The sequence below is a fragment of the Centroberyx affinis genome, unplaced genomic scaffold (genome assembly GCF_046629955.1).
Source record: "Centroberyx affinis isolate AG114_WGS23_722 - 3 ecotype Tasmania unplaced genomic scaffold, CSIRO-AGI_Caff_v1 ptg001257l_1, whole genome shotgun sequence".
NCBI lineage: Eukaryota > Metazoa > Chordata > Actinopteri > Beryciformes > Berycidae > Centroberyx > Centroberyx affinis.
In genome coordinates this window covers 15,923-42,597 of record NW_027279768.1, presented here as the reverse complement: position 1 = coordinate 42,597, position 26,675 = coordinate 15,923, and the positions used below count along the sequence as shown (strand labels likewise).

Genomic DNA, 26,675 nt, shown 5'->3' with positions numbered 1-26,675 from the left:
TTCAACAATAATTAAATGAAAAGTTTCTAAATATCAAAAAATGTACTATAAAGAGCAGTCTACTGACACACTAATGCAGAAAAAAATGAATACACATCTAAGACACAATTTATATAAAAACTCTTGGGTGCCTAAGACTTTTGCACAGTACTGTAAATGTGCAGGAATATGAGGGATTTTTGGCAGCCTTGAGGTTAGATAAGTAAGCTTGTGACCAGAATAGCACCAATTTGTATCCCCAAATCAACTGGGGAAATCTGGGTGGGGGAAGTGAAGAATGTAAACTCAAACTGATGTGCCCGTGAGCAAAATAATTTCACAGCTACTTGCTAAGGGGACACCAATTTAGACTCTAGTTGTACAATGCACTGCAGATACACTGCCAAGCCATTACTTTATATAACAATTTGATCTTAGTTAACTTTCCTGGTTAATAAGGGTTCAATGTCCACGTTATGCTCTGAAACCAAGCACTGTAGTTTGCTGCTTCCAATGTAAAATCACCAATCCTGCACTCCCATAGGTCAACGGCAGAGAGCCTGTCCAATCAGAATGAAGCAGAGCTGCAGCGTCGCTTGTCAGAGCGACAGGAGGAGATCAGCCACATGCAAGAAATCCTAGAGACCAAAGTTCAGCTGCTACATGAGGTACACACACACACGTGCACACACACACACACACACACACACACACACACACACTCAGTAATGTGCTTTACATGGCCTTTAAAAATAAATAATATACAATATAGAAACGACATGATCATATACAAGCAACTTTTTGCAAGTTCACATCGGTCTGGTGTTAACCATACAGTTACCATCTTGTCCCCCCATCCATGTCATCTTCAGGAGGCCCAGCTGGCGCGAGGCGAGGCGGAGAAGATGGCCTCACTGGCGGACGCAGAGTCCCAGCGCTGCCTGGCCCTGGAGAGAGAGATGGCGGTGAGGATGGAGGAGTGTGGAGGTTCTCTGGGACGACTCGACCCGCAGGCCCTGACTGAGAAAGACAGGTGTCTAACAACAGCTTACACACACAAAAACAATATTCACTTTACACACTGAAAACATGTATGCAGCAATTTGCATCAGCTTTTTAAGTAAATACAACATTTTTATGTCTAGCTAACATTATATCCAATATTGTCCAACGTGATTATATTGTTGTGTTTTAATCCTGAAAATGTGTAATTTCTCTCATCACATTTTAGCAGTGGGTTTTATTTTACAATTTTACTTCTATTTTTTTTTACTGTGCAAATCAAGTAAACTAAATGTTTTATGTGTGTAGCATATTTAATGTAAACACATAAAAAATCTACTGTATATTGCATTCATATTTATAAACTCCAATGCAAACTGCTTGGTCAAATATTTTGAGAGGCATCAGCAGAAGGCTTTCCAGTTGCCTGTTTGGTGATACAAGGTGTCTGCCGGTGGCTGATGTGTGTGTGCTATTCACAGAGGTGCTGGCAGCAGTGTTGGCACCGGTATTGACATGGACACTGGCATCCGCTGCTCTAACCTTGTCAGTGACATTCTCATGCCTGGAACAAAGAGCCACGGCTATGCCCTACATACCGTAATTGTCCCAAACAGTGGCTTGGAGTTAGATACTAGTTTAGGTCAGTACTTTAACTTTAACCATCTCTGTCTGTGCCTCTCTCTTTCTCAGGGCAATCCAGGACTTGACACAGGAGAAGAACTCACTCAGCCTTCGGGTCGGGGAGCTTGAGGTCAAAGTTCACGATCTTTCCTCCTCCCTCCAGAAGAAGGAAAGGGAAGCTGAGGTATTTTTTTGCCAAATCCAAACCCTCTCTGTATTTATAACCCTGTCTTATCTATATTATTTCTAAAGCCACCAAATAAGCCCTCTGGGTCTCACGGCTTCTTGAAACAAGTTTGAACAGTTTTCTGTCTTCTATTATACTTCTTTATACTAACTAAACTAAATATGCATACATGTCAAATCATGCCACACATATGGCATTGCTAAGTGACGAATAGACTGAAAAAGATCCAGGTTCCAGGCAGGTGAGCCAGTCACTGAATTCTTCACCTGTTGCTCACATCTCGCCTCTTCCCTCCTCTTTCTATTCTGAGTGTTCTGGCACTAACCCCAGACAGGCCGACTGGTTTAGATATCTGACTGTATTTATATACACATGTGGGTCAGTGGAGCTTTGGCACATGCAGGAGAACAGCACACCTCCATGAAGATGAAAACACGTGTATGTTATGGCTAACAAGGAGAGAGCTTGTATGGTTATTTTTGAACCTGCATTTACTTAGTTCAGCAGCAGGCGACTTACTGTACTCACATGATACGATTTAGAATCTGAAATTAACTTTGAGGATCTCTCAGTGAGGATTCAGTTAATTTACCAAAGTCTGCAGTAATATGAAATGTGCAATGAACTCTAGTGTAGATCACTTGTCTTTATATATTTTGGTTTTCATTGAGATCCTTGTGAGCTGATACAGCAGTCTGTTGATATTTCTGGGGTCCAGGCACACAGCACATAACACACCTGATACTAATGAACATTAGGCCAGGAAGGACGCAAGATATTAAATGCACGTTACTTGTTAACTTTGGGTTTTGGGGAAAATGTTTGGGAAAGCAGCAACTTACCTACCAACCAATTTAGGTTTTGGGGGAAAATGTTTGGGAAAGCAGCAACTTACCTACCGACCACTGTAAAATTTAAATAAATTTGCCAATAGGCCTACATCTGGCTATGTGCAAATAAAAGTAGTTCAGTATTTTTTTGTTGGATTATACCGCCTGTTAGTGTGATTTGATTACAAACTAATGCCACCTCTCGCTCCCCACAGTTGCTGCGGTGTGACGTGGGTCAGGAGAAACATTATACCCAGACAGAGATGCAGGTATGAGGAGCATTGGCAATGCCATTCACTTAACACTCTGTATGAATGGGATCTATTTATACTATCCATACATTCACTTTGCTGCAGTGTATTGTGTGCGTGTACTTTAGAAGTAACACCCACTGTGGGAACAACACATTTAATAAATTAATCTCCTTGGTTTTGGTGATGAGTTGAACCCATAGACTGTAAAAAAAAAACATAGTCTTTGAAACCATGTTTGCTTGTAAGTGCACCATATGATCCTAACCTTCCCATTTATTCCTCTTCTCAGACCATAGGTAGGTAGCTCCACCTAGTGGTGGTAATGCACCCTGCGCATATTTAGTGGTGACATGCTGGCACAAGCACAGGCATGCAAGTGCACACACACACTGGGAAAATGATGTAAATCTTATTTTGTTGGACAACTTAATATATGCGATTGAAGACTTGTAGAAACGTATCAAGGGGTCTGATTGACAAGAAACTTGCCACTGCAACAAGGGGGATGCATTTAATAATTTGTCCCATCTAGAGGGGTGTCATGCCCTAAAATCACCTCTGCTTGTGTTGCAGGTTCTAATATTAGGACTCACTGTGTCTCCCTAGCCCACATCATGTTTAGCAGCAGTGATCAAAGAATCAGGGTCACCGGGGTGTCGACTCACACATACAGTACCGCTAGTTTAGCCTTGGTCTCCCCACTGACGCCAGCTATAATTACAATCACATCACTGTCTGGCTGTTCAACATAGAGACTTGCTTCATGAGAAGGCTTGTACAGAAGGAATTAGTTGTTTACTTGGCACACCAACAAGTGAGGCATTTTAGAGAGGGAAATCAATTGAGACACCTCGTTTTTTTCTACCTCTTTAATTCTCTCTTGTCACATTTTTTGCTAGTTCTGCCACTTCGAGAAAAATAAACAGAAAGAGCAATCTCTCAGCAGTGTTTGGTACTTATCTCTGATTAGGATTAATTGGTATTTGATTGCGTGCCTCGTTAGAGCCGATCAGTGTTATGGTGCCGTGTCTCCCGAGGCCCGCTCTTTGCAGCTTCTTGGGTGACAAATGTAGACACGGGGCAAAGAGAGCGAGTGAGTCCTGCGGGGGTGTGACACACACACCCAGGAGAAGACAAATCACATCTCAAAACACTGCGATAAATGAAAGACAGATGAAGACGCATGTGTCTCTGAGTCCATGGGAAAGGCATGGCTTTAAAAGTATCTGCTGAAAATGACATAATATCCCTTTTAAGAGCGTGGTCCCGCTGCTTGCATGCAGGGTCAGGATTCACTTACTGATTCCAGGGAAGTAAAAGCGCCCCCCCTTTCCTACCCCTGTTCATTTTGTGTGACATGCTGTGTGAAGGCCAGACTGGGACCGGGTGCCCCTGGGAAATTCTTGCCCCGGGAAAGGCATGAACTCATTCCACACAGTAGAGGATTTAATGAACCTGATGGAAAACATGCAGGCCTACTTTTTATTTCACACCCTGCACATAGGGTATACAAAGCTTTACTGGCATGAATATATGTCAGCACGAGTTTTGGGAAATTGAAAATGTAATACTTTGAATTACATGGACATTCCACACACATAATGTGTTGACATTAATGACTATGAAGGGATAGAAAAATTATAAGCCATGACATATTGTATAGGGCATGTAGTCATTTTGGTGCCAGCTTTTAGAATCAGAGTCCTTAGAATTAAACACACAGTATATTAGATCAAAGGAGATTAAGAGAGAAAGAAGTATCTGATTGCAGCTTTAAATGCAGCAGTCGATCATAGAATTTTAAACTCATTTTATAGTCTTGCACACTGTATAGAGCAGCTGAGCAGCCCCATGAAATACTCCAATACAGGCCAACAGGGATCAAACATGTTTATTAGAATGAATGAGGCCGTCTCAGTGCAGCAAGGGCAGGGCTCGGCTCAATAAACCCCCGTTTCCAGTGAAATGGTACGGTCCAGCCTGGCTGCGCTTACAATGCAGAGATGAGGAAAAAGCAAAGAGCTCTCACTCTGCCACTACTTTCGGTTACCTCAAACGGGAAAAAAATCGCAAACCGGAGCCTCCTTTCTAAGTATTTTACAACATTAACTGAACGGTAGCGAGTTATGGCTCTCTGTTATAGATTCCCTGCGCGTGCGAAGGTTAGCATCCACGAATTCTGCCCAGTTTTCCTAACTACCGAGTTATTCATCTTTGGCAATATAAACGATCTTTGGTTCATGTCAACGTTGCCATCTCGTTCATGTTGTGAATGCCTGATGTGTTAAAGCGCCTGGACATCTGACAGCCTCTCCCATCCTCATCCGATGAACCGCTGCTATCAAGAGGCGAGGGGATAACGGGAACGGAGAGTCTCCGGTGAATTATAGTTTCCAAAACGTCGACAGGAGACATTTTCTTTTAACCGGAGAATTCCGTGTTCGTGTCGGATTATAACGGGGGTTTTGCGGCAGCAGGGGGATGCTGTCATTTAAAGAGACTTCAGTGATCTGAGCCAGAAAACACGACGGTGACATCAACGGTGGATCGTTTTTTCCAAAGGATTCAGTGAAAGTTTCAACGAAATAAGGACAGAAATCATTACGGTTTACTCCGGCAACAGTTACATCGAGGAAGTGAAAATGTAACCCATGACACTGAGATTCATTCATATCCGTTCTGCGTAGAAATCATGCGTTTCTTCGTTGAATTTATCTTGCACACGCTGTCTGACATGATTTGTCTTTTTTTTATTTGATAGAAGAATTGCACGGATGCTGATGCTGCTGGCTTTATCTGCGGTAGTCATCTCCATCGTACAGCAACCTGCTTTTCGGTCGGTGAATGCATAACCCACGTGGCTTCCTTATTTATCGACCCATTCTGAATACTTTTATTGTTCCGCTGCCCCTGTGGCTGACTGCCAAGCCTGTTAAAATGACTGAATAGTCTACTTGTTTGTTTGGATGCGTGAGATCATTCACTCTGTCGCACCTGCCAAGGCTGGTGGACCACACCTGCACAAAGCTCCAAGACAAGGAGGTGCCACTGTGATGTTACATTGAAAAATTTTGTGTATTTTATATTTTGGATCAGAAGAACTTTTGACTTCATCCCACCAGCCAAAACAAGTCTCACACCTCTTAAATGATATAGAACAGAAATGGGCTTTCAAGCATTATTGTATTATCCCTAATAATTATCACATTGGCACAGGCTGATGTCTTCCGGATAGAGCAAACCATACATCTTGAATGATTATCAATTGAGTTCAATCAGCCAGTCTATTAGACTGCACCCGAACAAAAATCTCCTGTGATGCTGGATGTAGTGAAGATGAAGGAGGTGTGCAGGATCTGCGCCCGCGAGCTCTGCGGCAACCAGCGGCGATGGATCTTCCACCCGAGCTCCAAGCTCAACCTGCAGGTCCTGCTGTCCCACGCTCTGGGCCGCGAGCTGACCCGAGACGGCCGCGGCGAGTTCGCCTGCTCCAAGTGCGCCTTCATGCTAGACCGCATGTACCGCTTTGACACGGTGATCGCCCGCGTGGAGGCCTTGTCTCTGGAGCGCCTCCACAAGCTGCTGCTGGAAAAAGACAGGCTGAGGCAGTGTATCGGCGGCCTGTACCGCAAGAACAACACAGAGGACGGTAATGTTACTCTCTCTGGGTCCAGTGTGGGAGTCGGGACAGAGGGAGAGTCGGAAGACTGTCCTGTGGTGGATCTCTCCGCCCTGCAGGATGTGAGATATTCTGAGATGATCCAGGACGATCTAACTTACTCTGTGTATGAATCATGGGCCGATAAGGAGGACCCAGCCCTCGATCCTCAGCCCCAACATCAACACCACCACCACGGCCATCACCACCACCACCACCAATGCCCAGGATCGGACTCCCTGCCTGGGCAGAAGCCGAGACGCTGCAGGGGTTGTGCGGCGCTCCGTGTTGCTGATTCGGACTATGAGGCAGTGTGTAAGGTGCCTCGCAGGGTCGGCCAGAGGAGCACCTCCTGCGGACCGTCCACCCGCTATTCAGCCGGTGCCGCAGGGGCCGACGACCCTCAGACATCCTCTGGAGGGTCAGACGCCACAACCATCGCCTCCGAGTCCCCTTCGGCCGGGCTAGAGAGCGACAGGACCTTGTGTGAGAGGATAAGTCCCAGCCCCACATCATCTATAGAGTCACTAGACACTGCCGTGGATATGGGCTGCCCTTCTACCGCAAACAAAGAGAGGGATGAAGTTGAACAAGAAAGAGAGGCAACAGGAGAAAAAGATCCAGAGGCTCCAGTGAGAAGGGACACTGTATGGGACAAACCCCCAAGTGAAAGCTCTCTCTCTGCGGTTGACGTGGTACTGAGCCTGATGAGGGGCTGGGAGTACCGGCCAGTTAAGACCCAGCGGGGCAGCAAGCTCCCAGTTCTGGTCAAAGCCAAACTAGACCAAGGCCTCTCCCTGCCCCTTCCCATCCCACTGAGGACCCCCTGGAGGGGAGGGGCAGTGGACTGTGAGCTGTACCCCCACCACCCTGTGCCTGAGGTAGTGACCCCATCCGCCCAGCAGGAGCTGCAAATAGAGCTGGCAGAAATGGAGGAGCAGTGGCTGGATGACTATGTGCAGTGTGGGCCGTTCCGCTTCCAGCAGGTAGCTCGATATGAAACAACCTAGGACATCAGACCCTGCTCAGCTACGCAACACAGTGTAGTTTTAATTTTTAACTTTAAACATTCTCCCTATTGACACCTATTGAAAGCCTTGATAGAGAGAACAAAATAAAATTTACAGCACAAGAAAATCTAATGTCGTTCAAGTCCAAGCGATGCAAAATTCCTCACCACTTTTCATAGGAGAATCAACAACTAATCCTCCATTTGTGTTCCAACCATTCAGCGAGACTGATCGAGGTCAAGTCTGTTTTGATTGGCTGTCTTACTCATCTCCTTCGCCTCTTACAGAGCCGAACACAGTCGGCTCCTTGATTACCCTCAAGGGCAGCATAAATACCCCTCCTCATCACTACCCTAGCAGCACTGTCGTTGCCATGGGAACTGTTGCCAAGGGCTGCAGCGGTGCCTCTGTGTAAAGGCTCTGCTCAGTCTGATCCAGCTTAATAACTTCTTTTGTCGTGTTAATGATTAGTCTGAATCTAGCATTACATGCCAGGCTTTCAGCAAATGGACACAAGGCTGGGAAACAAGACGAGTCTATTATATGCTTGTGTGTTGGTCTATTATAAGGCAATAGACTGTGCTGGAGAGTGGCCCTCTCATACATGTATGAATGAGGACATTTACATCCAAGCCATTCATACACTAATAAACGCTCAATTACAATAGGTTAAGCAAAGTAAGTAAACTAGAGTATTGTCAAATTAATTTCTGTAGTCAATGATAGGTTTGCTGTGAGTGCAACCAGAGGTTTATTTCCTGGGTTGACAATAGCAGGTAGTCAGTAGTGCTCAGCTTGACTGTGTGTCCTTATTGGCTAAAAAAATACATCCCATCGGCTCACATATATTAACTGAATAGAGTAAACAGTCTACAAAGGTAGATACAATCCCCTTGTTTTCTATTCTTTTCTTCTTTCTCCTACTCTTTCTCTCCGACGACCTAATGTTTGAGACATAGATCAGAAACTCAGCTGAGGATAGCTGTAGAATTGGTTGCGTATACTATTAATAGCACCCAGAGGGCCCGTTGCCAGAGTATCATTACATAGATCTGTAAAAACAAAAACAAGGAAGTCAACAACATGCTGCTGTGGTAACAGGCACTTCCCCAGGAAGTCATCCAGCAGTGGGATGACATCACTTTCCACTCTCACTCCACACTCTACATACTGCATGGACAGCTGTTTGCCTGCCTAACCTCGCCCACACTTAACACAGTCTGTGTGTGTCTGTGTGTGCATTTCATGAGTGACTGAAATATTCATGATGCCCATATCATACCTTCAAATATTTGAATTCCCTATATAAACAGTGGCACTGGGGGATTCAGACTAAATACTGAATTGTTATTGAATGTACTGACATGATTCTTCCTCTGTGTGTCTGTGTGTGTGTGTGTGTGTGTGTGTGTGTGTGTGTTGTAGAAGCTAATTGATGAGCAGCAGGGCCAGTTGAGTCAGTATGAGAGTGCTGCAGGTCAGTGTGTTGGTGAACTGCAGAAGGCCCAGGACCAGGTCCGCTCCCTCCAGGTCAAGATCAGAGAGAGTGAAACCAGGAACCAGGTACAAACCCAACCACCATTAATCATTAGCTAACCACCTGAATCTGCTACTAGATGAATCTGCATGAAACCTCCATAGATAGGGGACAAATCAATGACTGATTTCTTACAAATTAAAATAATATTTGTCTTTTATTATTTTACAGTGTCATAGTTGTCACACTCTTTTGATGCTTGCTAACGTGTGTGTGTGTGTGTGTGTGTGTGTAGAAGCTGCAGGAGCGTCTTGGGGAGATGGAGTTGGAGCTGCGGTCGGCCAGAGAGGAAGCCCAGAGACAGGAGCGCAACGTCCAGAACCTCACTGATGCTGTCAACTCCAAAGAGACAGAGGTAAGGAGAGAATAATGAGGGTGGGAGGGAAGGGGAGAGAGCTAGAGAGAAGGAGTATGAAAAAGAAATTAGATAGAGATAATGGATACAGCGAGGGAGGAATACATTTAGAGAGTGAAAGATTTAGAGATTGAATGTGGGAGAGAGAATGGGAGGAAAGGAGAGCAAGACACTGTTAGAAATTAGGTGTTGAAAGGGAAAGCACACAAAGAATGCAGTTTCAGTTTTGCAAAATGTTTATGTGTGTGTGTGTGTGTGTGTGTGTGTGTGTGTGTGTGTGTGTGTTTGTGTGTGTGTGTCTGTGTCCTTCCCAGGCTGCGGAGTTGTACAGGGTGATTGAGGAGCAGAATAAGATGCTGTGTTCTCTCAAAGAGCTGGCCAACAGAAACCAGCTGCAGCAGCTCCAGGTTTGTCCCCAACACTGAAACTGACTGATACCAGAATGTAGTTCTTTTGCACAATTCAGCATATATTATTACTCTAATACTGACAAATAACCTTTGTAATATGTAAGAGGGCTGTTGGAACACTACAGTATTTTTCTGTTATGTTTTCTTTACTTTTTCATTTAATCAGACACGTTTAATCACTTAAGCACAGATATCTGTGTTATCTTTACTGGTGATATATGATTTTCTATAGTGCCCATTAGATCCAGCTGGCAGGACACAAACCCATACTATCGTTTTCTGTCTACGGACCCCATTCACTCTTTCTGTGCTTTTTTTCTCTCTCCCCTCCCTTTCTCGTCCTTTATCTCCTACCTCCTGATTTCTCTCCCTCTCTCTCCTTTTACATCCTTTCTATCCCTCTCCATCCTCGGGGGTTGGGCTGTAGGTGTCCGGGGCAGAGACCATCCGAGGTCAGGGTGAGGTGCTGGGTCTCCAGGCCTCGCTCTTCCAGGCCCAGCTGGAGCTGCAGGCCGGCCAGCGGGCCCAGCGGCAGGCCGCTAGGACGCAGGAGGACCTGAGCCGGGCCCTGCAGCGCCTGGAGACAGACCTGCAGGGGGCGCTGCAGCACAGGAGGGAGACGGAGAGACACAACCAGGTGAGAGGGGGAGGAGTTTGACTGTGACTGTGTGTTTCCAGATGCACGATGGGTGGGTTGCAGTATAGTTAAGAGTTTGTAGCATCTAACCGTGGTGGGCTTACAATATAACCACTTCATCAGCAGTACATCTACCTCGTCAAATTCTATTACATTACTGGGGATAGTCTCAAGTGATTAAATTAAATAAATAGGAAACTTCCTTTCAGGGAGACTGCATGTGGTAGTGAGTGTGTTTACTTGATAGGCTGTCTATTGAGAAGCCCTGTGGTTGTGTATGAGCATTTAGCATTCAGCATTCAGTATTGATTTTTCAGTGACACTTATTTGGCGTTGACAAGTGTTGATTGGAGAGTTGTTTATGCACTCATATAGATTATATGGCTCTGGTTCAAAACTATCTAAAGAGTTCAATTAATTCTGATGGGTGTGGAAAACATAAGCACAGTGTTGATGTTTTCTTTACTGTCAGATTTGAATTAACACTGCTGTGTAAGAGTATGTCGTAATAAGTCTATGTTGAAGCAAATGTGAGATTTCATTTACACAGCTCTCTATACAATGCCCTGTCTTTTGTTCAGGAGCTGCAGTTGGCTCTGGAGACGGCTCGCTCTGCACTGCAGGACAGAGAGGAGCAGCTGAGAGAGAAGGAGGGAGAGAGACAGAGGGAAGAGGAGGAGAGACAGAAGACCATCAGAGAGCTGAGGGCTTTACTGCAGACCAAAGAGCAGCTAGTAGAGGTTTGTCAGACACACACATACTGTACACACACACTGAGTAAACAGCCGGCCTCATGCCTACACCAATACGTAAACATGCATAGGCACCATATCACACACATTCGAAAGGATTTATGTCCATATTTGTTATATTTCAATCTATCAGTCAAGTTTATCAATCAATATATATATATATATATATATATATATGTAATCATTGATATATATACACAGATGCAGATACTGTATTATAAGACTTGTTAGTTGCACACACACACACACACACAGACACACACACGTACATTTGTTTTACTATACCGTCCATTTACTACATTAAGTCCCTAACTGCTAACCTAAACCTAAACCTAATTCTAATCTTAACCCAAAACCCAAACCCTAAACTAGCCCCTGAAGAAGTGAGGACTGGCCAAAGAACACACACACACACACACACACACACACACACACACGCTGACCCGCTCTGCTTTGTTCTCTACCAGGACTACTCTGAGTTGCTGGAGCAGCAGCATGACCCAAAGGAGAAGAGAGACTCTCTGCTTCAGAAACTCCGCCAGCGCATCAAGGACAGAGACAGAGCGCTGGAGGTAAACAACACACACAAACACACCTACTCACCAACACTCCAATATTAATCAATATTGCATTTTCATCGCAATATGATAACTTACTAGACTTTTGTAAATCTCTTAATCTGAATGCTATGCTTGAGAGTGAAATTTTGTTCAAGTCATTCATGATTGTGACCCTATGGTAGCTTTGAGAGGCATAGTGATGATTGACACTTGTGTCGTCCAATCTGCAGCGAGCAGTGGATGAGAAGTTCCGCTGTGTGGAGCAGAAGGAGGAGGACATGCGTCGGCTGCAGCTGCTACTGAGAGAGAAGGAGAGAGACCTGGAGAGGCAGCGCTGTGTCCTGGCCAACAACGAAGAGACCATCACTGTAAGAAAACACACACACAGAACTCACACACACACGCATGCTAACACTCCCTCCCTCTCCTCGATTTGTTTACTGCCCAAAACATTCTCTCCCTCACACACACGCACGCTCAAATCCATCACGGTCATCAAAGTTCTTCTTGTGTGTCTGCCTGTGTGTGTGTGTGTGTGTATGTGTCAGAGCCTGGAGGTGCTGGTGCGTGGTAAGGGTCTGGAGCTGGAGCAGGTGTGTGAGGCCTGGAGGAGCGTGCAGCAGCAGCAGCAGGAGAGCGAGGAGAGGCAGAGTCGCAGTCTGAGAGAGAGGGACACACTCATCAGCCAGCTGCAGACGGCGCTGCACACCCGCACCCAGGAGGCAGAGGTGAGGGGGGAACCAAAACTCTTGACTTTTAGACCAGGAGGGACACAATTCTGGAAGGAAATCAAGACTATACCTTGTGCGTTTATGTCAAAATCCTTCTTCCCCTTCCCTCTCCTGTAGGATCTGCGTCGCTCCCTGCTGTCCCAGATCCAAACGGGACCCAGCGACGTTCTGGAGGAGTTGAGGGCCCGTCTCCAGCTCAAGGACCGGCTCTTCCAGGAGGTGCTGTCCGACCGAACGCGCCAGGCCCAGGAGCACCAGGAGCAGGTCCAGGATCTGTTCAGCACCATCAGTGCCAGGGACCAGTACATTCAGGTACCGGAGATCTGCTGAACAGATGTGAACAGGGTCTGCACTTAGGTCTAATATAGTAGTAGTAGGTGAGGAAGGTGAAAAATGATGAACATGAATTAGAAAAAAGAAAGTTAGGATATAATGGATATCATGGAGAAGTAAGCAAGAAGTATTCTTACTGGAAAACTGCTAATAATAAAGATAAAAAAGATACTGTATCAAGCACTTTGAGGTTTGATGGTCAACATGAGCTTTAAATTCAATTGTAATGTGAGACTCTTTGAACTGGGTGAATTTGCTCACTCTTCCATCGCAAAAAACTCCATCCTTTGGGCCGTGTAAGACCTGCTCTTCCTTAATCCTCCTCCAGGACTCGGCGGGCCGGCTAGGTGAGGTGATGAACGAGCAGACGGTGAGGCTCCAGGAGCTCCGCAGACAGCTCTCCTCAGGTTTCCAGGTGTCGGGGGTTGGATCGAGCTCTGTCTCTGGACCGGACCCCAGTGTGGAGCTGCAGGCCGTGCAGGAGGAGCTGCGGCTGGCCCTGAGGAGGGAGAAGGAGGCCCAGGAGGAGAGCAGGAGTCAAGCCGCCACGCTGGACTGCCTCAGCAGGACGCTCCATGTTAAGGAGGAGATCATCAGGGTCAGTATGAGAGATTGAGGGGATCTTTGTGTGTGTGTGTGTGTGTATGTGTGTGCACATGTGTAAAAAACGCCTTGGCAAATTGTGCATAACTTTACCTAATTGTGTGTGTGTGTGTGTGTCTTTCGTGTGTACGCCTACATGCCTGTGTGTGTGTGTGTGTTTATATTTCAGGGCTTCCAGAGGCAGATGGTGGAGCCGTCAGGTCTTCCTCTGGTAGAGAGACTGACCCAGGAGATCCAGGAACTGAGGGAGAGCCTAGTCCAGCAGGATGTCCCCCCAGCCAGAGGCCCCGTCTTAGGCAGGGACAGGCCAAACAACAGGCAGCCTGAGTTTGGAGGTGGGCATCAGAGAAGCATGGGCCAGTATCTGTAATGGCAGCTCCCCAGCAGCAGGGGAACGGTGATTGTGGTGGTCAGAGTGGAGTGGCGCATGGTGGTGGGCCTACTAATTTAACATGAATTTAACCCATGGGACTTTCTGGGTGACAATGCTAACACTGAGCATTATTTATTGTAATCAAGAATGGAACTTCATGGATTTTGGCTTCCAACTCCAAGCCATTTCCAATAGATCTCAGTTCTGGCTTGAAAAGGCAGAACATTCATGTGTGAAATGTCTCTTTTCATAAGTGAGACATTTAATTTCAAGAGTGTAATGTGGGTATATAGAGGGATAGATCATCTACAGCAGCAGGGAGCAGTGGTGGTTGGGTTGGAGAGTGGTAGCAGTCTTACTACTTCTAATTGAAGAGTTCTATTCCAAAACACTGTATATGCATTTTGGAATAAAAATAATTACCTGAAATTCATCATTCAGTATCTCTAAAATGCAGATGATCCAATCTGTAAGCAAGAACGTAGGTACTATCCCCTAAAAAGTGCTAGCATTTGTTTTAATTTTGTGCTTTCAATTTTGTAAGGGTGTCACTTTTTTCAAATGATCTCATTTTGGAACAAAACTCTTCAATTTAACCTCAAGTCTTTCTGGGTGATGACTTTGGGAATGGCTGCAAAAAAATGTTTATTTTATCTCCTTGTAAGGTTTTACTGCAATTATCAATGTCGTCGATATTATGATTTTGCACAATTCATTTAATTGTTTACTGTTAATATCCCAAGAGATTTTCTATTTTGTATGATAGTCAATATAGCGTTATTTCGTTTGTGAAATAGTGTTATTGTGTTTTGTATCTTAATATTTGGTCATGTATACTAATCATAGTAGATTACTGTATGTGTGTGTGCCTTTGCATGTTAAGCAGCATGTACATGCCGTTTCTGAATGACGTAAATTGTATGATAACTCGATCCAACTCACATGAAAATATAATCACACCACATTGCTTTTATGAATATAATACCGATACTGAATTTACTGCTGTCATTTATGTAGAAAATGCTTAGATGAATGTTTTCAAATGTGTGTTTGCTTCTGTGATTTTATGAGACTCCGTGCAATTCAACAACCATGAATTACCTTTAGCTGTGATTCATTTTAATATTAATATAAAATTGAGCGTCACACTGGAGCACAGTAAGTATGAGGGTAATTTTCTTGGAATGTAAAGTGTATTTCATACTGTATGTATGCACAGTCTCCCTGAGAGGTTTGAACAGCATAAAAAGATCAGTCACATTTTTTTTATCATTGCAGGCGTTCCTACAATTTCTCCTTATAAGTCATAAGCACATTATAGCAGCATATGGATTCATATAGACTCATTCAGAACCTTACATGTTATTGACCAGTTCAATAAATAAACCTACAGTACTCTCTCTTATGCATTGGTTTATTCAGCAGGTGTTCATGGTTTGTACGGTTCAGCTGTCCCCCTCTGTTTACATATTTATATATTGGCCCAAATTATTTGTTCCCCTCCCATGGAACAGAAACACATCCCTACTGTGTGTCTTTCTCAAATACATTAATCAACACTTCTGTTTGCTACAGTCAGTCAGGCAAATGCACAGACTACAAAGAAGTACACACTAAATGAATGAATAAATGCACTCCTTTTCTTGTGTGTATTCATGCATGTGTGTGACTCTCAGACCTAATTAAGATGGAGAGCATGTCACACTCATTATACAGTATATAATATCAGGCTCTGCTTTGCACAATTGACACAATCTGATTGGTTCTATGATGTCAGCCAATATAGATCAGATTCAGATAAGTGACTAAATCCATTCAAATGTGACCAACTTTCTGTGATATAGACCATTATGTAGCTTAGCAAATAAAAAGTGAACCTATAAACATATAAACCTAATGGCACTGACAATAAAAAATAGTCAATAGGAGAGTGAGTAGTCTATCCACCATTAGTTCTTCATTTGTTTTTCCAACTGCACATTCAGTGAAAGTCATGGCCAGGATTTAACCTCGTCACAGTTACATGTAAAATTTCACAGGCAAGCACATGTTGAGAAGATCAACCCTAATCCTATTCTGTTAGGACATCATAAGCCTTTTAGATCCATCCCTCCAACTGGTCCATGCTGTCCCTAAAGCCTTTATCAATGGCTTAATGTATTGGATTAAATCCTGGGCCAGATCTAGTGTTTAGATCCATGCCATAACGATGCCTTTTACTGGAGCTTCTCTAATTCAGTATGCATTGGTCCCAACTGAAACCACAATGAATGTGCAATGCATGCAGTATAATCCCTCACAGCATCAGTGACCGGTCCCCACTGCACACAACAAATGTCACTAAGTCTGCACAGTTACCACGTCTGTCAAAAACAAGTTTCTGGTTTATATGTACATACAGTCAGATCCATGAATGGCCCAATGCTACCCAGCTCAGCAGTGCAATGGTTACACATGAGACTGTTATTCCTCCAAAGAGAACAAATTACCAGCATCGTCATGGAGGTTAGGAATCTTGGCAAGTTGTTTGAACTATTTGTGCAAGGGAGGAGTAGTGGTGAGAGTATTTATTTCAGAGAGCTGGCCACACCTTTTCTCTTGAAGCCTGTGTTGATTACAAAGTGTGTTTTTACATAATTGTACTTGAATGATTGTTGAATTGCACATGGTCACAAAGTAAACATCATTTAATGCAGAAATTTAAAGGGCAATGGTTGGTCATTTCTGTTGTTTTTCTGTTGTTTTTACTTGTTTTGCCATGTTTCCATACATGTTTCAACTGTGCTGTTCTTTCTGTAGAACTGAGCTCAGAGGATGAGGAAGATGATGATGATGCCAACAGTGAGTATGCTGACAGCGCTGATGAAGAGGAGTCCAGACTGACTGCCCAGTCCCTGGCCAATATGAAGGTATGAATGCAGCCAACCTGGAAATCTAGATAAGCACTCATAAAGCTACGAAGCCCCCCGTAATGTTTGTGCTTACTAGCCAGCTGATGGCATACGAATGCTACATTTGAGTGTAGCTCATACATGCAAGCACTCTGGCTGGATGTACTGGACCTTTATGAGGCAAAAAGCTAAAGACAATGATCTTGGGTCACTGGTCCATTTACATGACCATATGAATCCTTCAAAGACATGAATTCAATAATCTAACATTTAAATTTTAATTGAGCTGTGCCTGAATTTGTGGCTAGTGATTCAGGGGCTAGTTACAGGCTATGAATTCAGGTGTGACTGGCCTGTCTCTCATCCTTCCTGTCTGTCTGATCAGGGTGCTGGAGGACCAGGGAAGGGGAATCTATCCCAGGACCCCTTGTTTGAAGGCCATGGGCTGGTGGAGGTCAAACAGCTGGTGGAGCAGAAGAGAGTAGTGGAGAGACAGCTGGGGGAGCTCAAGGCTCAGCTGGAGAAGGCCGGCTTCTCCTCCCTTTCACAGATGAGGTAAGATAGTCTGTCTCAGGGTAAACACTGCCTGCTGTCTTTTGGTTTTTGTTAAGACTTAATTACTTTTTTTTGCTTAATTAGCCTTTACTTAAGCTTAACTATACTTACTTTAGTTAGGCCATGAACAACACTGTTTTTATCCTCTGTCTCATAGGATCGCCCTGTTCAACCTGCGTGCGGAAAATAAGGATTTAAAGCATCAGCTGCCTGACACCAATGAACTGAGTGATGAACAGAAGGTGTTAGAGGGCGAAGAGGAGGAGGAGGAAGAGGAGTTGGATGTGACTATAGAGGGGGAGGAGGAAGAGGAGGAGGAGGAGGAAGTGTCTGAGCAGTGGGATGCGTGGGATGGTGAGCTGTGTCTGTCTCAGAGTAAACATCTGGACAAGCCGCAGACCAGAGACAACCAGGGGAAGAGGAAGGCCACCAGACCTGTATCACTGGACCTGGGAGCCCTGCTGTCCCACTCCCCACAGGTAGGAGGCGCTGCACTGGGAGCAATACTGCACCGTATACCAGTGACCTCATTGCCCAACTGAAATTTCCAATGAGGAATTTAGCTTTAGAGGAGACCCATTTTACACTGGAAAAGGTTTGATTAAAACTGCACTTTTTGCTAATAATTCAAAAAATAATTTGTCTATGAACATTTTAATATATGAAGAACCCAGTTTTGTCCCTTTTGTCCATGTTGGGTCACATATAGTCATCCGAAAAAGTGTTTTGAAGTATGATTATCTCCACCAGTCACAATCCCAATGAAAATGAGGTTCACTGATTTAGCAGAGGAACTAGGAAAGTAAAAGAAAAAGAGTAAAAGTCAAGTGCTTTAAAAGAGAAAGGTGTAAAAGAGTATTTTGAGTTGTCTGTTTCTCCCTATCCCTGTATTGGAAGGCATTTTGCCTCATGTAGCCCTTTCTTTCTTTTCCTGTCTGTGAATTAGGAAGATGTGGAGAGTGAGCTGTCAGCTGGCCGGCAGCAGAGCGCCGTGGCCTCGGTGATGTGTGAGAAGGCATCGCGTCTCCAGCAGGAGAGTAAAGAGCTGCAGGAGAGGCTAATGGTGTCTGAGGCCACTGTCCAGGCTCAAGCCGAGCAGCTCAAGGACTACAGAGACTTACTCAGTGAGTGGACACACTGTGTTGATGCTGTACTGAACGCCAGTTTCTTTTTAAATCAGCTGGATCGCCCACAAATTGCCAAATTCCCTGGACAACTTTATGGCCTGGAGGTTATGACAGTGGCTCTTTTCCTGTTTTGTGCCATTAAGCAATATCCCTTTGTGCTGAAAAGCAATTCAGCAGAATTACCATGAAATCCAACCTGGTGGCACACAATGTAAAATGCAGTGTAAAGGCTGCAATCTTCTTGGCGATGGTCTCATTTGTTTATTATACTAATGTCTCAGAATTAATATGGTAATGATTTACCAATGTTAAAATGCTGTACATATCACCAGTGATGTGTGTATTATGGTGATTGCATGCTTTAAAATAAAAAAGTGTACTAATAATAATGTGACACCTTCAGACTGGATAAAACAAATGTTTAGTTGAAAGTTACTGAAAGGATGGGTTCCAGACCGGCCTGGTGTAAACACATTCCAGTCAGACTCATTCTTCTTCTCTCTCCCCCTGCAGCGGAGACATCGGTGCAGCAGGACAGTAAGCAGATCCAGGTGGACCTCCAGGACCTGGGCTATGAGACCTGCGGCCGCAGTGAGAACGAGGCAGAGAGAGAAGACACCAGCAGCCCAGGTATGACTGACTGGCACTCAGTGTCACAGCTTCTATTTACAGACATTTTGCAGTGGCCCTTTGGTCTTAGTTAGGGTTCAGTTTCAAAAGTAAACTAAGAAAGTAACCCATACTCTGTGACACACAAACATTTCCTGAAAACAATCATTTCACTGACTATATAGTTGTAGTACTGATGTACAAACACCAGAGGGCAGCAAAGGAAAGCCTTGACAGAAGTCAATAGTTCTCAAATGAATGGTACCATATATTGTTTCTTCCTAGTTACGTTACTATATTTAATCATAACAGCTTGATAGTACAAGCATTTATTTAATTTCCACTCTTTTCAGAGTTTATTGACTTGGGAATGTGTATAGATCTCAAATGAAGCATTATAATTGGACAAAAATCAATGACCCTGACCTAGGGTAAATATTTTAGATTTTTTTTCTTATGTTTGATGCTACCTAAGGGCAAGGTTAAGGGGAAATGATATATATTCAGACTGATATTAAACATTCTATGAACGTGTGTCTTCGCTGACAGAGTTTGATGACTTGGAGATGTGCACCTCTCTGGAGTGCGGCTCCCAGTGGTGGCCTGCCAACACCAGCAGCACCTACACCAAAACCAACTCCCAGACCGGCGGTTACGGAGACGAGGTCTCGTCTCTGCAGCGCCTCGTTGAGGACCTGCGCTCACAGCTGACCCGCTCTCAGGGGGTGATCCGCGGCCTGCAGAGCCGCCTCCGCTCCCTCTCCACCTCCAGTGATTACGGACCCTCCACACCCCGCAAGGTCAACTGGTCCTTCCAGGCTTCGCCCTCCCAGAGTGGGGCGGAGGAGGATGAGGGCTGGCAGTCGTCTGACGGAGGTCCGATGTCCTCGCTGCGTCATCCTCGCCCGGACAAGGACCTCCAGGAGTTGGTGTCCCGTGTGGGCGCCCTGGAGGACCAGCTGAGGAAAGGTGGCAAGAAGTCTGTCGGCGAGGACGGCAAGGCTGCCACCTGGCCTGGGTAAGTGAGGTCATTTCATTTAAGTTTTATGTGTTTTGTCACATGGAGAGAATTTTTCTTTGCAAGGATGGTGTAAAAAAACACACAAAAACACAGCATGTATTATATAGACAACGTATTCACTGACAGTCAACATCCACAGCAATAGAGGTAAAAAAAAAGAGAATTCTTGTGAAAGACAAGACAAGAAAAGATCACAGTGCAAAGAAGCATAACACAATTGTAGTTATTCTTTTGAGTCTGACTCTTGCTCTTCTAGTGATTAATGCACAGTGTACTCCATGCCATAAGATGTCTAAGCTTCTCACCAGTTTAGTGATTTACACATCTTGAAATCCATTTATCACTGCAAGCAAATAACCACTCAGTAACCACTCAATATCCACTCAGTCTCCCTCTATGTTAATATTGTTCCATGTTAATCAAATTTAGCCATGGTATGCTAACAGATGTTTTTATGTAAACGTGGCTGCCAGTCAGAAGGGATTAACAGACATGAGGTTGGGGACAACGGGGATGGGGACAAAAAATGGCAGAAAATGAATACCTCTTTCATGAAATATTCAGATGATTTCACATGTAATGTAATTGTAAGCTAAATGGTTATAGTTTGAAACAATGTAAGTAGCCCTAACCATCTCACTGCAGTCAGTAGACATTAATGACAATAATTCTTTTGTAGGCTAATATTTGTTTGGTAATATGCAGTATTTCATGGATTGTCAAGGTTTCTGTATGTAACCACTCATCTCTCTCTCTCTCCTTCTTTTTTTCTCTTTCTTCTAGTAAATTTGACACATTGATCCAGGCCCAGGCCCGGGAGCTGTCCCACCTACGGCAGCGGCTGCGGGAGGGCCGGGGGGTGTGCCACATCCTGACCCAGCATCTGGGAGACACCACCAAGGCCTTTGAGGAGCTGCTGAGGGCGAACGACATCGACTACTACATGGGCCAGAGCTTCAGAGACCAGCTGGCACAGAGCAGCGCTCTGGCTCAACGAGTCAGTGCAAAGATCAGTGGACGTGAGTAGGGTAGATTTATGATTACAGTTACGCACGCACGCACACACACACAATGTCTTTACGTAAGTTATTGATGTAAATCTTTGCTCTCTTTCCAACAGGAGATCATTCAGAAGATCCAGATGATAAGACAGAGCTGCTAGCCATCCGGTCAGTGCTAATCTACTGTGTGTGTGTGTGTGTGTGTGTGTGTGTATGCATTTGCCTCTGAGTGTGAATTTGTGTGGCAACAGTATTTCTGGCCTGGTGTCCAGTGCTGCAGATCAACAGTAGATGTTGGTCAATAGAAAGCATTGATCAGTGATGAGCTAGCTGATGTTTGTTCCTCGGGGCAGAATAATCAGACGCTCACTCGATAATGAGTAATGACCCAGCTGGTTAATTAATGACAGAGGTAATTGGATAATTAATGACAGAGGAAGAGTGGGGGTGGGTGGGAAAGACTTCCGACAACCAGAAGGGCATTGATAGCTTGTGTAGCAGCTATGAAGAAGATAATTGAACTCACATCTGGTAGAAATAGATTTCCTCTGTTAATTGAAGAGCATGCTTTTGTAGGATCAGACTCATGGGTTTAAGAATAGTAGAGTCTCATTTTATTTCTACACTGCAGTAAAAACAATTGAGAAAATCTTTACATTTCCGATCCACTCCTCCAGCTTAGATTTCGTGCCTCTCACTTCTTCTCCGCTCCATGCAGCCATATTTGGTTTCTTTCATTCTGGTACACCATGTCAGCCTTTGTTTCCCATGGCTGGTTGCAGCTGGCTAGACATGCTGCTTAGGCCCTTCAGCAATGGCGTCAGAGTTAACTTGTTAAGCCAGGGATGTGTTGCTGATGATGCTGCTGTGATGTCACCACATTACAAACCCCAAGGCCCTCTGGCATCACACACTGCAGAGGAGAGCCGTGATTGGATCAACTCCCCCCACACGTGTTCACCCACCCACCCTTTACCCCTTTATTCTTGCCATGGGAGTCGTGACTAGGCCGGCACAGTTGATGCCCCAGTAAGGACATAACTAGCCAGTTGATTGGTCAGCTAATTAGGCAGACAGTGGAAAGTGAAATTCCTCTCAGTAGAGAGACAGAGAAAGATGGAGAAAGAGAAGAACAAAGGGAGAGAGCTGGAGTGAGATGGAGACACAGATTGTTATTCAAGCGAAAAAAAAGAGAGAAAGAGTAGAGAATGAGTGTGTGAGAGAGACAAAGACAGAGGAACAGAGTGATGTTATGGCCAGATGCCAGTACGTGATCAACATGTTATAATGCTGTAATCAGGTTGGGTCATGTTCTGGTCTAGCGTAACTGCATCATGTCACCTTTGCATGTTTTTACAGCAGAGACAGCATACACTCTGACTAACCTCTGACTAATCAGAGGAGTCATGACTAGGGCTGTTGTATGTATGTGTGTGTGTGTGTGTGTGTGTGTGTGAGAGAGAGAGAGAGAGAGAGAGAGAGAGTGAGAGACAGAGAGAGAGAGAGAGAGAGAGAGACAGAGAGAGAGAGAGAGAGAGAGAGGGTAATACAGTATATCATTTAATACTTCATATAGTTTAATACAATATATTATAAAACAGATAGTTCCGGTCCTCAGTTCTGATTGGCTGACTCACATTTGAAGCCGTAAAATACTTGATAAATGCACAGCTGAATCATACAGCAGTTAATTTAATTATGACTGTGCTAAATGATAATTATCACTCATACTGTTATGCATGTGTCACCTAGCAACCTCTTTGTTTAGCCACTGTTCAAGAACTATATCAAATGGAAGGAGAATAACATTTAGCTTAATATTATGAAAGATATTGAACATTTGCACATTTGTTTTTTTTTGTGCAGTGGTGTGTCACCGCTGGTTTACTTTACTTACCAACGCCTCTTAACTCTTCTAAAGTGAGTGTGCAGCACAGCCTCTCTTGGCTCATTGCTTAAATGTTATGTAATGCTATATAATGTATATATTTTATGAACATTACCAGTACAGCCCAGCTTAAGTGTCTTTCCAGGCTAATGGTAAAAGCGCAGTGTGTGGCCATCCCTTCTGGATGAGTGATGGATGTTCTGGATGTTCAATAACACTTGTAACACGACTCCTAATTCTGTTTCATAACATAGCTCTTTGACACTCAGTACCATTACAGCAGAAAACCATTTTGTTGCTATATTATTGGACAGTTAAAGAAATGTTTGTGAAGATGCAAACAACTCTGTGCCCGTATCTCCATAAAATCACCTTTTTGAACCATCACTGTGTTCTCAAAGTATATGTTTTCATGAAATCAAGAGTTCATCTATGTCCAAAAATCTATACAGGACTGTCCAACCTCAGTGGAATAGTGTGTGCGAATTTTGGCATAAGAAGCTTATGCACATCAAAGTTAGCACACAGCCTGCTCCGTTCCCTCGCGTTTTGTGTTTGTCTCCATTTAGAATCTGAGTTGGAAGTGACTGTGAGGTTGCGTGGACTCAGTTGAAGCTTGTCCTCTGTAGCGGGGGAGAAGGGGTGAGAGCTGGGTCAAACCCCAGCGCACCCACAATGCACTGTGGGTAATTAGAGCTGCCCCTCAGAGACAGAGAGAGAGCCCTGCAGTAACGTAACATAATGTAGGAGCAGCGCAGATGGCAAACCAGATGTGGAGGAGACTTATCTTGTGTGTTTTCCGCGACAGCCATCCCATTTAGCCCGCTCCGGTAATTGTGAGTGTGAAGAAAGGAGGATGTGCATTGATTAAATTCACACTAAGACTGTGTCTGACATATTGTGTGTGGGTGTGCAGCAAAGGCTAATGTGTATGAACGAGTGAGTGCCATTTGTTTATACATGATGTGAATAAGTGTGTGTATGTTTATATAGGAGTGTGTATGAATTGATGGTGTAATGTGGCTGAGGCTTGTGCTGGCTGCGTTAGGCTGGGGGCCTCTAATCAGGTTAAGTTATTAAGACCTCGCATGGGGAGGGAAATAGGTCAGGAGCAGCTAAAGCCCAGAGAGAGAGAGAGAGAGAGGGAGAGAGAGAGAGAAAGATAGAGAGAGAGGGAGGGAGAGAGAGTGTGTTAGAGGCAGAGAGAGCGTGAGGGGAAGCAAGAGAGGGTGAGAGGGAGGTAGTGAGATAGAGAGAGCATCACTTTGCTTCACTATATCAAGAGTAGCACATGGTGTAACATCCATTAGTCTTCAGCTATGGGAGCGTATTATATAGGAGTTATCCACCATAAACCTGGATCTTTTATTTGCTGTGGACAATCTAGTTTGATCCAAGACAACCGATTGCGCTTGACTCTCTGAAGTTCTACTTTGGCATCAGTTCTTGGCCTTTCCTCGCACTGAAGTTGGATTGAAAGTTTTCTTCTTGTGAGAATAATCCTGAAGCATTCACCGAGAGACCACCTTCTTCTGGGATGGATGTTTAAATTTCAACTCAGGAACTCCGCAGCCATTCACGATAAGGACCGCACGCTTTGTGAATTCATTCTCTTATTTGAGGAGACGGGGTCAAGTTTTTGGGACTGACGGATCGCAGTGTGTGCCAGTGTGTATTCTGAAAACACACATACGCACACAGCCAGAAGACAGAGGAAGTGCTGCTTTGTGTAGCGCCATTCAGCCGCTCTCTCTCTCTGATGGTCATTGCAGCGTGAACACAAGAGCCCTCGGGCTCGGACGTCCGTTTATACACACGTCTCTCTTTTCCTCTCCTCCCTCTCTCCCTCTCTCTCTCTCTCGCTGCTCTCTCATCTCTGCATCTCTCCTTTGGGCTGCTGTGTGTTTGCTGGTGGGAGGAGGAGGCAGGGAAAAGGCAAACTTGTGTCCGGAACGTTAATGAGAGGCTTTCCCTGAGGTCAATATAACATATTCGAGGCTGGGACTTCAATGCAGAGGAGCGGATCCAGGAGTAATTTTGGACCTGGAAACGAAGGAAACGACAGAGGCGGAGTAACAGAAAGAGAAAAGAAGCAAAGAGTTTCACAGTCACAAAGAGAGCAAGGGAGAGTGAGAGTGCTGCTGCTGTTTTCCTCAGGCAGTTGAGTGTGAGACTGAGTCATACTGTGCTACCTAACTGTGTGCTAATTCCTAATTTTATATTTTAATATGATTCATTTAAATTCAGTTCATGCAGTTGCACCAGGCTCAGGGTTACACTGACCTCATAGCACAGTGGTGGCCTGAAATGATGATACAGTACATTTATTTGGGCTGCACTGGGGCTAAGTGAGACTTCTATTGATCTACCTATTCCTGGCCTGGGCCCACTTTGAACTGTCTCTGACTGATCTAGTGTGGGTGGATCTAAAGCTTTTGGACAGCACCCTGTCGTTGCAGCCCATGCTGCAACCCTCTGAATCGGATCCCTCTGAATCGGATTTAAAGTTTTTGGGCTCTCTAGACCACACACACCCTCCGGATGATCGTCTTTGTGTGTCCTCACTGTTTGGACTACCTCAGCCTCTGAATTGTCTCGTTGGTGGAGAACTGTTTGGGTTAACTCCCAGCCCATACACTCCCTGTATCTGTGTGTGAGTGTGTGTGTGTGTGTGTGTGTGTAAGGTAGCTACTAGCCAAGCAGGGAGCCACCAGAACCCAGCTCCCTGGGAAGCCCGTCTCCGTAATCTGGGGATTTGCTCTGCTTTTCACCCGATTGCCCGCACGCTCAGTCATCCCTCTATCCCTCCCTCCATCGCTTCATCCCTTGCTCACGTTCTACCTCTCCACCTGCTGTCACCCACTGTTCGGGGTCAGGACCTTGGCCGCAAAGCTAATGAGAAGTGCTAGGTTACCTTGGAGACACGGCTGGGAGTAACTGCCACGGAGACGGTTTTCAGCGACAACAACAACAGGCTGGAATTCCTGGTGTGTCCTGGGAGGCTGAGAAAGAGGCAGAGAAGGAGGAGGGCAGGAAAGAGGGCAGGGATGGCCGACCAGTAGCCCAGGCAGAGGGCCGTTGGGTGGCGCAGGCGGGCCAGGTGAGCAGGGGAAGGTGAAGGGGGCCGATGGCTCCTCTGTGGAAGTCCATGTTGTCGAAGAGCAGCCCACTGTACAGAGACTCGCTGTTCTCCTTCTCTCTGTGGGAGTGGAAAGCCCAGGAGAGAGAGCTGGCCCTGCTGAAGAAACACACTGACAGGGAGAGGAGAGCACTGCTCACTCAACTGGACAAGTAAGAGAGAGAAAAATAAATGTGTGATGATATGACACATATAAACATGAAAAATAGCAAAAGATGCATAAACACAGAGCAGACATACTTGCATACAGCGGCAAATATACACGCTCTGCTATCTCTAAGAGCAATTTTTTTTGGACAATCAGCTTGTCTCAGTATTGCCATAGATAATCTAAAAGAAGTAATTTATGCAAGCAAGGCCAAGTGAAAGGTGAGAGACATGGGAATTGATTCTGGTATAATTATAAGTGATTAAAAGGTACTATATGAGAGCGCCTCAAATAGTGTTTGGGCATAAACAGATGGTACCATGGATTGACTGTAATGTTTGTGTGTGCCTGTGTGTGTGTGTGTGAGTGTGAGCATATGTGTGTGTGACCATGTGCACATGTGGTGTGTAGGTGTGTGGGTTTACTGCATGTGTGTCTATAGATTGTGCGTGTGGGTGTGT

At 44.8% G+C, this 26,675-nt stretch overlaps 1 protein-coding gene across 3 annotated transcripts in view; it reads left to right on the top strand.

Annotated features, from left to right (window-relative positions):
- Positions 1–5,964: 5,964 nt before the first annotated feature.
- The window catches only part of LOC139648787 (myomegalin-like), a 32,617-nt gene continuing 11,906 nt past the window's right edge, over positions 5,965–26,675 (top strand). For all 3 annotated transcript variants that reach the window (XM_071525026.1, XM_071525025.1, XM_071525024.1), the window contains exons 1-20: positions 5,965–7,520; positions 8,970–9,107; positions 9,317–9,436; positions 9,751–9,843; positions 10,274–10,483; positions 11,065–11,223; positions 11,703–11,807; positions 12,026–12,163; positions 12,344–12,523; positions 12,644–12,838; positions 13,188–13,457; positions 13,632–13,797; positions 16,635–16,744; positions 17,112–17,281; positions 17,439–17,760; positions 18,228–18,405; positions 18,922–19,038; positions 19,567–20,035; positions 20,822–21,057; positions 21,159–21,207. In XM_071525026.1, coding sequence (XP_071381127.1) covers positions 6,195–7,520; positions 8,970–9,107; positions 9,317–9,436; positions 9,751–9,843; positions 10,274–10,483; positions 11,065–11,223; positions 11,703–11,807; positions 12,026–12,163; positions 12,344–12,523; positions 12,644–12,838; positions 13,188–13,457; positions 13,632–13,797; positions 16,635–16,744; positions 17,112–17,281; positions 17,439–17,760; positions 18,228–18,405; positions 18,922–19,038; positions 19,567–20,035; positions 20,822–21,057; positions 21,159–21,207 — 4,751 coding nt within the window. In that variant the 5' untranslated portion in view covers positions 5,965–6,194. The remainder of the gene's footprint in view (positions 7,521–8,969; positions 9,108–9,316; positions 9,437–9,750; positions 9,844–10,273; positions 10,484–11,064; positions 11,224–11,702; positions 11,808–12,025; positions 12,164–12,343; positions 12,524–12,643; positions 12,839–13,187; positions 13,458–13,631; positions 13,798–16,634; positions 16,745–17,111; positions 17,282–17,438; positions 17,761–18,227; positions 18,406–18,921; positions 19,039–19,566; positions 20,036–20,821; positions 21,058–21,158; positions 21,208–26,675) is intronic.